The sequence below is a fragment of the Erithacus rubecula genome, assembly GCF_903797595.1.
Source record: "Erithacus rubecula genome assembly, chromosome: 2".
Lineage (NCBI taxonomy): Eukaryota > Metazoa > Chordata > Aves > Passeriformes > Muscicapidae > Erithacus > Erithacus rubecula.
This window is the reverse complement of record NC_136685.1, coordinates 34040055-34053170: the sequence shown is the minus strand read 5'-3', so window position 1 is coordinate 34053170 and position 13116 is coordinate 34040055. Positions and strand designations below refer to the sequence as shown.

Here is a 13116-nt window from a genome sequence, read left to right as displayed (position 1 = left end):
GGAAATCTTTAAATTTAGAAGCCCATGATTAGCCATACCAGAACACTGAAAACCAAAACCAGGTATTTTTATGCTTAGAATTATTATCCCAACATTCAGAAAACATCATAAGAGTTCAGTTTAGCTACCAATATTAAATATTGCAACTACTAAAGAAACTAAGCAAATTAGATTACAAGGTTAGCTGAGAAAGATAAGCAGGGTTTTAAAACAACATTGGGTCTAAGCCCACAAATGACAAGTATTTCATTTATCAAATAAACTGCATCCATAAGTGGCAATTCCAAAGATTTTAAGTTGTAGTTTTGGGGGTTTTTGTGTAGTTTCTTCTTTTCTTTCTAAATTTCCTGTAATTTTCCTTTTCTTATATATTAGTAGACATCCTTCATTTCCTTTCTTCATAAGCTGGTCCTCTCCATTTTCTGTAATTTTTGAAATATGGAAAACACTGGTGAGGAATGTTAGGGCCTGATTACAGAAAATTCCACATTTAAAGGACACAGGCAAACCTGGAGGCTATAACCTCACCTTTAGTGTTTTCTTCATCTCAGCTGTGGCATCCAGCTTTTCTGTTTAACTCTACTCTTTTTTTCCAAAGGAAGCAAAGTTTTAATGATTCAAAATGAATAAATTTATAATTTACCTGCAGAAGGAAGTTGCTATGGCCTTTGCTAAAACCTATTAAGATTGTCCTGAAACTAACCCTACATGGAAAGGCAAGATGTCAAAGAAATTTTCATGAATTTTCCTGATCACAGTTCAATTGAATGTGCCAAAAATATTCTTTCAGGAGTATCCTTACCTCTGAATTAATTACTTTAATCAGGAAGAAAATGTGATAAACAGTCTTAGTTAACACAGAAAGTTGACGACATCTCTCTAGATACACTTGAATAGAAGGCTCTACCCTTTGCTGCAGTTTACTCCAGAAAAGAGTCAGTTCCCTAGAACAAGAGAACAATATTTCAGGGCCATCAACACAACCACTATTCTGATAACAAGAAATGCAGGGGTAAGAACAGTCTCCATTTTGTCTTTGGGAAAGAAAAAAGTCTGAAATTTATTCACACTTTATCTTTTATTAAAATGCCCACACTATTAAATATCTAAATTATGACAATGACTCAATACCGGAAGGAGAGTTCAGAATAAAACCAGCATTACCATAATTTATGCTACATAATTTACTCATTATGTGGTCTTGAAAAAGAGAAAAGTCTTGCACTTAATAGTAGTTTACTATTCACAGACTAGAACTGTATATTTCTGAACTCTTAGTAATTATGAACACCTACAGAAGATTAGCTTTTCTCTGAGGTAGATACATTTTTCCTAAAGCTGCTCTGCTTTGAGAGCTGAATGTGACTGTGATTTAGCAAGAAATTAGCTCCCAAAGCAAAACAGTATCACGGTATCTGCATTGTCTCACTTGTTCATTCCTCCTCAGGTACAAATAGCCAAGAGTACCTGGTACCTTGTGGAATGCTGTAACCCCCAAAACTTTAGCAGAATCTCTTAAAGCAAAATCCTGCATTAGCAGTTTTCTCCTGTGTTGCTGCACATAAAATGGAGATACACAAACAAAGCAAATTTTTCAGGAATTATACAGATTTGCTAATTAGCAGAAAGAAATTTGAATTCTAACAGCTCAAATATCTGCCAACAAAGACCAGTTATTTGTTCCCACATTAATTAAAGCAAGCCCTAAAATATAAGTATTTTCATCTAGCTTGTTATTATGGTTATAGTAGTAGTGAAGAGCTTCTTCCTAAGTTTGTTAGAAAAAGAAACACTGTGTTATTACAGGACAGAAAGAACAGAACTTATTAAATGCTGACATAATGCTGACCAATTGTCTGCAGATATTAAATTTCTTATTTCTATGGAAAAATTATTAACCAGCTATTGGTATTTGCCTCATCATACAGACAGCTTTCAAATTCCTGTAGTGGATGCTTATCTTGCAAATGCATTTATTTTCTTTAGCTTTCCATGAGTCTTATCTCCTTCCTGTTTAGCTCACTGATTTTATCAGCTGAAGAAGGTTAACTTACAGCTTATGTATCTTCCCCAGACTAAGTTTTTGTTCTTAGAAAACAAGGTTCAAACTCACCAGGCACAGTACATCTCCCCTTGCTGCAGCTGGCGAGATAGAAATGCTGCACATAGAATTAGAGCACTTTTTTCATCTCCATCAGATTCGAGGTTACAGATCATTTCTAGAGCATCTTTGCAATCTACTTCTGCAATCTAGAAGGGAAAAAAGAGAAGAACAAGACTAAGAAAGTGGTTGCATTTTCAGACAGAGTCACATTAGTCTCTGCAAGACAATCATTCAGAACTGATAGAGATGAGCTTGAAAGCAAACCAGCACATTTCTAGACAGTGTCAAAACTCACTATGTCACCAGAAAAACTGTTTTACTAAAGTAAATAAAAACTTGTTTCTTAGACCTATGACTTATTTTTATCTAGTGACCCAGTCACCTAAGAATTTTAAAGTACATTAATTATTCATACATATCACATACAAATGATAATAGTGATATGAAGACTTAAAACTTTAAATTGCAGCTTAACACAAAAAAGAAAAGTACGTGTAATTCTAATCCAGTTTACTTGTCACTGAATTCACTACTGCTTTAATACAATGAGCTGGGTGGTTAATGAATCTGAGGTTTAACATGAATGTCCTAGTACATTTTGAAAAAAATCTAAGATACAAAGAAAAGGAAAGCTGTACACTAATAAGTAGGTCATTTGAATGCTGTTCTAGAAGAACACTCTGTACAATATAAATTATTTGTCAAGTACCAATAGAAGTACTTAGTTTTGTGGCAAATCAAAGGAAAAATCCCAGTTGCCCAGTACTACTAAACATCTGTATCAGTACTGCAGCAACTACTGTCCAATTTGATTCTCTGTGGACTGGTTTGATTACATCAATTAGTGCATCTGGCAGGACATGCTGGTATTTATTCTTAGACACCAGCAGTTGAAGAATAGCTTGACTATGACAACAGCACTGTTGGAAGTCTCTCTTGAGAAATCACAAGACCACCCAAAGCAAGAAACAGAAGTGCTCACCCAAACACCCAGCTGGTCCGGCACTCTGGGTAAGGCAGCAGCACAGCTGGGTTGGGCACCACGGTATCCAGCAATCAAACTACAATTTCGAATAGTACAACTACTTATTTTCACACCTCTAAATTGACACTTTGTAAATATACTAACAGCCCTTCACTGAATGTTATTTGAGGTTTAATAACGTCAAAGTCATCCTCTAAAGAAAGCGGCATTTCTTAACATGGAACAGTATAAATGTAATAGCAATTTAGACTGAAGGTTTGCTTTGCTCAGGGCTCCATCTCAGACAGAGACTATCAATTGAAAGCTTAGAGAAGAATATGGCAAACTGAGCTTAAGATTTTTCTTTAAACATTTTTTCAGCCCCTCACACTTCCTAAGGGAAAGGTGCAAAGGTTTGCACAGGTTCAGCCATCAAGTTTGTCAGTCTAGCATTTCACATACTGCAGGTCTGAATTCTTCACATTATTGAAGGAAACTAGTAGACTAATCCAAGCTGAAAATTTGCTTAAATGTTACTTTCCTGCCTAGTCTGAATGGATATAAAAATGTCCATACCAATAATACACTTTTTAGCTATTTTATTACTGTTCTCACACTACAAAATGACCATTCTTCTCAGTTCCTAAGTCTACATTGACATGTTAAAGCTTATCTGCCTTCTCTTGGTAATACATGATCTTTCCAAACTGGTTAGCAATACTGCAAACAGTGTTGCAGCTGAAGCTGCTATTCTAAGCAATCCAAAGCTCAGAAACACCTGAATTAGGTTCTCTCTGATAACTCAGTTTGAACTTATCCTTATGTTATGGCATCCAAAGAAAGAAGGCTAACCCATTCCTTTCATCCAGGGGATTCATGGTTCATTCATTGAACCAGCCCATTCTGTGCTGGGGCTGAGTAATGAAGGAAGCCTGTTTGTTTGCAGGGTCATAAATTCCAAGTTCCATTGCATGTCTCCAGCAAAGATAAGATTGCACAGCCCTGTCACAGCCCCTCCTGAGCCTGTTCTGACAGGCTTTGCAGCAGCCATAGATGGAAAGCGAGCAAGACTGATACAATTCTACTGAGTATCTGAAGAACATGCTTAGTGAGAAGCTGTCATCTTAGAATTTCATCAGTATCTAGGTTGGAAAGTTTTCCAGCTCTAATCAGTGCACAATGCTTATCCTTTTAGGTTCAATTGCAATATGCTCAATATTTAACATAAAAAGATGACAGCAACAAAAAGACAGCAGAGACATTGGAAGACAAGAAAAGTGACAGCTATAGTTAGTTTTCCTTCAAGAAGGAAAAAGGCTCAGCTAGAACTTTGGACTGGGATGAGAAATGAAGATGCCACCTGAAAGAACACAAAAGAGCAAAACTGTCATCTCCTCTCTGACCTCTGTATTTAAATTAGAAAGATTTTATATTACAAACCAGATCAAAGATCTGATTTCACCTTCAGTTGTACCCAGGCATTTGGGTGAAGTTACATTTATTCTCTGAACTGCAAGCAGCATCTAAAGGGCCCCATTCTATGTATTATATATACACAAAAATATATAGTTTAAATAATAAGAGTGGGAAAATTATTAACTTCACTTTACTCGTGAGATCTGAGGCAGAGTTTTAAAATACTTCGAGCAAAATCATACACAAAGTTGTGGCACAGACAGATAATGCCTATTAATGACCTGATAAAACACTTCCATGAGTGTTTTGAGTCATTACTACTCAATGTAAAAGTGAGTTGAATGAAAAGAAAAAACATGACAAAAAAATATTTTGGATCATATTTTAAAAGAAAAACCTCTTCTACAGAACACCAGCTTATGATTAGTGACTTTACTATCATTAAAGAAATAAGTCCAAGAAAAAAAAATTCTTCATTATTTACTTACTTCTTCCATTAGCCTTTCATTTGGTGATCCTGAACAAAGACAGACCAGGTAGGTTTGTTTGAAATTGCCTTTTGCACTGATTTCTGGATGGTCAGAGCAGAGTTTTGCCAGGGCAGTAGCTTGCGTTAATTGCTTTGTTTTCATTAGGTGCTTAATACGCATATCCAGCAGGACAGGGCCTTCTGACACTAAAAATTCATTCACTTAAAAAAAAAAAAATAAGCCAAAACATTACATACACATTACAGAGTTAACAGACTGCATTTACTCAATCATAGCTGACCTCTAAAATTTACACAAGTCAAAATAGATACAAAAGATATGAAGCAAAGTTGAGGAAAAAGCTTCTTGATGATCTGCACTTCATCATAAAAATTCCCTGCCACTGACCTTTCATATACTTGCAGGTTTTAATTAATTCTAATTTTTGGCTAAAACAGCCACATGTATGTTTTGCATACAAAACAGATTGAGAGACCATATAAAAATTAAAATATTTAGATACCATTTAATTATTGTTCTACAGAAAGACAACACAATGCCACTACTCTTGCATCCTTTGTACTTGCATTCTACACCTTTGCCTTTTAAAGATCTTACTATTGAAGGATCTATGTGACAAGTACCCATTTTTATTGATGTGAAATGTTTCATATTATACACCCACTGAATATAGTCAAACACCTTACAGGTCTTCAACCAAAAAAGTTTCCTTATTTGAAAAAATGAGGCTTATTGTGTATACATTTGACTGTGCATAGTCTAAAACTCAAATGGGATGGGTATTGAACTGAATTTTTCAGATATGCTCCCACCAGAGCTAAACTCTGTAGTCTACACTAACAGCCTAACTCTAGGTGCCTCAGTGGAAGGCATAAGTATCCTACAAAAAGGGGGAACACAGGCTGATGTCCTGATTCTTAAATATACATCTCAGGTCTCATCCAAATCTTCAAGATCAAAATTGTTTCAGCTTTGAAGAATGAGGTTTAGTACTACTTCTAGAACATTTAAAGTCAATTATTAAAGTCAGACACATAGACAAACAATTTTCTTTAATCCTTTTGATGTCAACCCCTCCCTGTTTCCACAGGGCAGATACACATCGCATTAAAAACTCCTTGGTTTTCTATTGCCCTCACTTCAATTTTATAACACATTCTCATATCTCTAAAAACAGACTTTTTATACTGTTGTTTCTTTTGTGAAAACCAGCACATTATGCTTTCAGTATTAGGAGTAAAATCTTGATCTTTCCTAAATGAGATTTTTTTCCAGCCTTTGAATATTCCCAAAACCTTCCCAAAACCTTCTGGGCATCTGCAGTGCTCACTTTCTGACACATCTTGATAGGAACTTTCATCATATTCTTTTTAATTTCCTTGTCCTAAATTTTACCTGAATCATGTTGCCTATTCACATAATTTATATTTTCTTGACTTTTCAAGTTCTGTTTCAACTTTATGAAGTAATTACTTTCAACATGCAAAAAATGAATTATTTCTGTAATACCTGAACTATTAGAATATAGAATATGGTTTGCTAAAAAAACCCTCATCTCATTTTATTCTTTGCCTCTTCCCATCCTATTTAGTTTGATTCACTACTGCCTTTATTTCATGATTTCTCCTTCTTCTAGCTGCTTACATGGAACATTACTAAAAGTTCATCTTGACATCAAAATCAGGTCAACCATTTTCTTTACCACTTTAGTGCACAAGACCTTAAGGCAGAAAATACTGCCTTTTGCAGAAATCAGGCCTGTTGGACCCCATCATTATCTTTCACGCATTTTCAGATTTATGGCTGAATTATCATTTCAACCAACTTCTCAGTTATTTGTTCATATCCTTTTACCCTGTTACAAATGATCAGCAATGGCTAACTGATGTGTAAGAATATTCAAATCAAGAGAGCTCCTTCTTCCCTCCCCTTGGCGATGAAGCTATGACCAGATTTGTATTCATGCAGGAACAAAGGAAAACCAGAGCACACTAACAGACAATGGGTAGACAGTAAACATTTTCTGTATTAATTAGAGGACATTCTATGCAGCAGACAAACGTTCCTTTAATGTCATTACTGATGCATTATAAAAAAATGTTCATACTCCTGACAACCCACAAATGACCCTGTGACTAACCACATTCAATAGTGTAGCCTTGCTCTTCCTCTACCAGGTACCAATAATCCCTTCACCCACAACATTTAGTCCTGGATAGTCTGCCTGGAATAATACTGGAACATTTTACCTTATTTCTGTAACAAGATACAGGAAAACCTTAGACTTCAAGATATATTGGTAACCCAAGATGTTTCACTCTAACCTATTACTAAAATTGCTGCATTTAATATTGTAAACATTGTGTTCTATCTGCTAGTTCTCAGTAATCCTCTTCCTTTAGCTTTTACTGTGTCAGCCAGCCTACCTTGCATAAGCATCAGCACATTTTCTGTTATCTTCTCAACAAGACACAGGAAGACCTCAGGGTTAGAGTTACATATTAGCTCTTAAGCCTTTATTCTAATCCCAGTGATTCTAACCATTACGTTTAACATCTGCAGGCTCATTCAAAACATGAATTTTAATTACGTTTGTTTTGTAACTGAACTAAAGCTGACATTTTAAGACAAAATCCAGTGCTGGGGTTACAGGACTAAGTTTGTGGTGGGGAACAGTCTTAAGGATAATATTTTGAGGCTATTGAGGAAAGTTTTGTAAATTTTTTTAAAATATTTGATTAATATATTTTATCATGCGGTGTCAATTTCAAAAGTTATTGTGGGCAAATTGCTAGTATACCATAAGAATTATAATTCATAAAAAAGCTTTGAAATACAAGTGCTTTTCTAGAACAAATCACTTAACCTCTATGAGTGTAAACCCTGACATATTTAATGGGTACAACTACTGGAAAAATAATAGTCATTTTTGTGCAATGCTATCTCATCCATTAAAATTCACACACGTTTGTGCAAGGCATGTGCAAAATTCATATAAAATTACAGAACATGAGGGAAAATGAAGATGTGCAGAAAACATCTGCCAGGTAGTACTACAATTGACTAAGTTTAGCAAACTAACTTGGACAGACCGGGATCTAACCTTTTAGGCAGTTTCCCTCTTTATACCCTTGAATCCCACAGCTGGCATGTCAGTTTCTACTGCCAAGTGATTCCACACCAAGTTCATAAGGACTATGAACTTTTATTACAGGTATTGCTCATACCATAGATAGATTAAATCCAGAGAAAACGTAATCCACAGATTAGCAGCACACAAGAACAGGAATAAGCTCCAGGCACTAACAGGTTCTCTGTGGAAGATAGTCCAGATTAATGCCATGTTTTAGCTGACTAGAAGACTTAGAGAGCACAAAGAATATTTGCCTTACAAAGCACTCATAATCCTACTTCTAGACCCCTCATCAGATGTAGGATAGGTAGAGATTAATCTATCACCTTTACATCTTATCAACCTTGCTTTGGCCACAGAGGATGAAGACAGGAAGTGAATATACACATGGACAATCTACCTCCAAGAACTTCAGTGGCTAGTCAGGAAACTAATGTACTGGGTCTGGCAGGGGTAGGGTTAATCACCTTCCCATTGGCTAGTACAGGGCTGTGTTTTGAATTTGTGCTGAACACAGTGACAGTGATGTGGAGATGTTTTTGTTATTGCTGAGCAGGGCTTACACAGAGCCAAGGCCTTTCCTGATTTTTGTACTGCCAGGCTGGTGGGGAGGCTGGGGGAGATTGGGAGGAGACACAGCCGGGACAGGTGACCCCAGCTGGCCAAAGGGACATTGCAGACCATGGAACACCGTGCTCAGTTTGAAAGGCAGGGGCAGAAGGAGGAAGGGGAGGATGTTTGCAGTGATCGTGTTTGTCTGCCCCAGTCACTGCTGGGTGTGGTGGGTTCCTGCTCTCCTGGGGATGGCTGAACACCCCCCTGCCCATGGGAAGCAGGGAATTCATCCCTTGCTTTGCTTTGTGCACAGCTTCTGCTTTCCGTATGGAACTATCTCAACTAATGAGTTTCCCACCTTTACCTTTCCAATTGTCTCCCTGATGCTGCTGATGGGGGAATGAGAGAGTGGCTGAGCGGGGCTTGGCTGCTGCTGGGGTTGAGCCACCACACTTCTTTAATCATTTTCAAGTGTTAGTCCACATATTTCCACCATACTATGGGTGATTCTGAAATGACTTGATGCTTTCCATATCTATCAGAAGCTGGGACTCAGAACCCTTCATGGAAACATCATCTCAGCACAATTCTGCTGAATGCACCATCAATCCTGCATGTTTCTGCACACATAGTTCTGGAGAAAGGGTAAAAAGTTCCAGATGACTGCTTTGAATATACCCAGGATGAAAACTCTATTTTTCTTTTCCTTCTCTCAAAACTGAGGCTGCTGGTATCATTCAACATCTGATGACAGCTACTCTAATTACTGAAAATAGTTCCACATTGGCTGTTACATTCTGCCTGTTATTCACCTTGACAATCTCTTGGATAGTGATGGTTGTATCCAGATTCTCTTTTCAGTGAGATATTCTTTAGCTGCCTCCCTACTACATTGAAACTTATGAAAAATTCAAGAACTTAACTCTTGGCATCCAGTCTTGAGTCTCTAAGGATAATTAGAATTAGATACCAAAAATCATCAGCAGCCTGGCTTTTCATAAGGTTATCAAAGATCCTTTTCCTCTAGACAGTTCCTCCACTCATCCTCAGTATCAGCTGAGGAGATCCCAGTGACAGCTTTGAAGGATTATACCATCACTACAAGAAAATAATAACCTCGAGGATGGAAAAGCAGGTTCATGCCACACTGACAGAAACTGAGGATGGAAATGCAGTGTTTTAACACTGCACAGGCAATGGCATAACCCCAAACAGTTTGGTGTACTTCAACTTTCAGTCTTTGGCACAAAGAGCAATAAGGCTGCACAGACAGCCACACGACTTCATGAAACCTGATTTTCAGTTGTCATTGATTCAGATCAGCTTCAATTCTACATTAATATCAGTCCTGATCTCACATTAAGCTATCTGGTAGTTCAGGAGGAGGCCAGTAAGGCAAAAGACCCACTATGATGTGAGAAATTTAAGACAACATTACTAAGGTTTCCTTCCTTAACCAATCAATAGAGAAATGTGGAAAATTCCACTCTCCAAATATAAGTGCTTCTTGTCTATCATATGCAATCTTGAGAAAAAAAGAAGTCATGCAGGTGAAACCTGAAGCAATAACAGGTCCAGTCACCATGCAAATGTAACACAGTGCAATAACTGATAGCAGTGCAGGACCTGCTCCTATGAGATTCTTACAAGAAATTCCTTAAAGCTGTTAAAATTAGCCCTCTTGTAGTCAATGGTCACAATCTTACTTATTCTCCTCATCCAATACTGAACTCATGAGCAAGTTCTTCAAAAGACTCAAATATAAGGCAATTAAATATTGTTTAAATCTCTCTCTAACAAGTACCTTACTGTTACAATGGCTGTGGGGTGGTTAAGAGGAAACTAGTAAAGGAGTACTCTGTGGGACTCTGAGGACCACACACAAATCCAAAGTCTGCATTAGGTGTATAATTAGCAAATAAAAGAAGCAACAAAATGCAAATCTTGTGGAAGAGTAAACCCAACTTCTGTTAAAAAAATAAATAAAAATAATGAGATACATTTATTGGACATATCCAAGAGAGCTGAGGTAATTGGAATAAAAGGAGATCCAATTTATTTTCTGAAGGCATAAAAAGAAGTCCATCAAATCTCTAAAAGTACCAAGCTCTCTTGGCAGTAAAAAGATCCTTGTATAGATAAATTATCAGTTAATAGAAAAAGAAAAAAAAAAAATAATAACCCAAACTCTCAGTGGGTTTCTGTATCAGGACAGCCTATGTCCAGTACTTCTATAAACATTCAGAAAATGTCAGAGAACCGTGACAAAATATGCTGACAAAAGCAGGGTAAGTAAAAAACATGCCAACAGTACATAACACCACATAACAGATATAATTAAAGTGTTAATAAACCCCCCAAAATTATTTTCATAGGGGAAAAAAAATACAAGCCTAACTGTAAATACAGGCATGATAGAGGGAAATCCTAACACTGAAATAGGTACTAGTCCTCAAGAAAATGGCTTGTTTAGTCCTGATTTAAGGAAACATTGGTTCAATGTTCAGTCAAGAAGCATGGGTAAGGTGAGGAAATGTTAAAGGAATGCTGAAGGAAGCAGAAAACCATACTGACTGCGGAATAAACCCTTAGTTCTTCATACAAGGAATAGGACAGTAAAGTTGGAAGACATGTAAGACACTACAGAAGAGAAAAGATATGATAGCAGTCTATCAAATCAGGTCTTGTGATGCATTCATTGAAAGATGTGAGAATAGTTAACTTACTGATAGATAGAAAATATCATATGAAATAAGCAGGGACCAGGCTAAAAGGAGGCAGACAGTAAGAAGAACTACTTCAGTTGATGTAAGAACTGTGCAACTGCCACAGATGCTTACACGTGATGCTTTATACAGATTCTAAAACCATTAGGCAAGGAATCAAAAAAACAACTAAGACTTATTCACACGGGGATACCACTTCTGAACTGCAATCACCAAAACAAAAATAACATTATCAGGGCACTATCCTTGTAAGCCTCTGCTGATCATATACTCTTCCCCATGCAGCTGTTAGCAATTCTCAGAACTCAGGTCTAAATGAATCTTCAGTAAAGGTCCTCTTGGCATTTCATAACTGAATAAATGACATTCTCACTAAAAAGATTTATGCAGTTTTTATTTTTTGGGTTTATGTCAAATAAATTTTGCATATTAGTATTTAACTTACCCCATCATAAATTAGCCTGTATGTAAACTTCCTTCACATGGCTTATAAATAAAATGGCAAGAGAATCTGAGGCATGATTATGTGTTTTGCAAAACACCAACATTAAATTATTTGTATGCTACCATGAACATATTGTCTTAATAGTTCAGAAAATGCTACATGCATTATAAATTATAATTATATAATTAGCTTATAAATTATCACATACTATATAGCTTATAAATTATCACAAACTATATTGAACAAAAAACTTCCATAGTACATAATATTTCAATGTGTCAATGTATCAATTCAATGTGAAGTATATTTTATCCCAACCATAACTTAAAATTTTACCTTTATCTGGTTCCAACTGTTCCTGGGACAGAATCCCACACAATACTGGATTCTTCCACACTCCCTTCTCTTGTGTAAGTGCTGTTAAAATGTGCAGTTCCCGGCTGCCATTTTCCATCAAGTTTTTATGAGCCACCTGAATAATATTTTATAAAACAAGGTATTGTTTAAAAAAGACATAAATAATATATCTTAATGTGTCTTTCATACTCCTTTACACTTTGTGTTATCAAATAAACACCTTACCAAATAGAGAGTTTAATGTATAACAAAACAATCTTAACATTCAGCCTACACAGGCTTTACTTATGCTTCTGTTGCCTAAAATATAAGCTGAGAAACCAAAACAACTGAATGCCTCACACTCACCATGAGATTTATTAACAGGGCTACTTCTGAAATTTCTGAAACTAATTTTGAAATAGGCCTCTCTTTTAAAAATGGATGAACAATTTCTCTAGTCCACATATTGTTCTGGTACCAGGTGCCTAAATTTTATCTTCTCAAACTCTTCAGCAGCTCAGTTTCTGGAGACAGTGAAAAAATATTTTTATAATGTCAAAATATATTAGCTGTTAAAATCTCACTGCATGGCTCTATGCAAATATGATGAAACAGGCTGGAATATTAAAATTAATTAAAACATCTTCTACTGCACTTATATCCTAGAATAAATTCTGTGAGCAGATGTACACTTGGCAGCAAATCAAATACCTGCAAAAATCTGTGGCTTAAGTAGCAACACACAATTTACACTGGTCCTTTACAGAAAAAAAAAATCAAACAAACAAAAATCCCCCAAAACAACAACAAAAAAAACCAAACACAAACTCAAGAAATGGCTTGTTTTACTTTTCCACCTGCTCTCAGGGCTGTGGAACCCCTTAGCATCAAACACATCTCTTCAGAATTGATTTATATAAGGCAATTGCTAGTAAAAATTCAC

At 36.3% G+C, this 13116-nt stretch overlaps 1 protein-coding gene across 3 annotated transcripts in view; it reads right to left on the bottom strand.

The window, feature by feature from the left end:
- ZNF292 (zinc finger protein 292) overlaps positions 1-13116 on the bottom strand; it is a 50247-nt gene that overhangs the window by 9038 nt on the left and 28093 nt on the right. Inside the window, exons 4-7 of one of the 3 annotated variants that reach the window (XM_079326632.1) lie at positions 12171-12306; positions 4973-5175; positions 2114-2250; positions 803-944 (exon numbers count right to left, since the gene is read on the bottom strand). In XM_079326632.1, the coding sequence (XP_079182758.1) occupies positions 803-944; positions 2114-2250; positions 4973-5175; positions 12171-12306 (618 nt within the window). Of the gene's footprint in view, positions 1-802; positions 945-2113; positions 2251-3086; positions 3153-4972; positions 5176-12170; positions 12307-13116 lie in introns of those variants that run through there. The other 2 variants (XM_079326633.1, XM_079326634.1) reach the window with 2 other exon arrangements.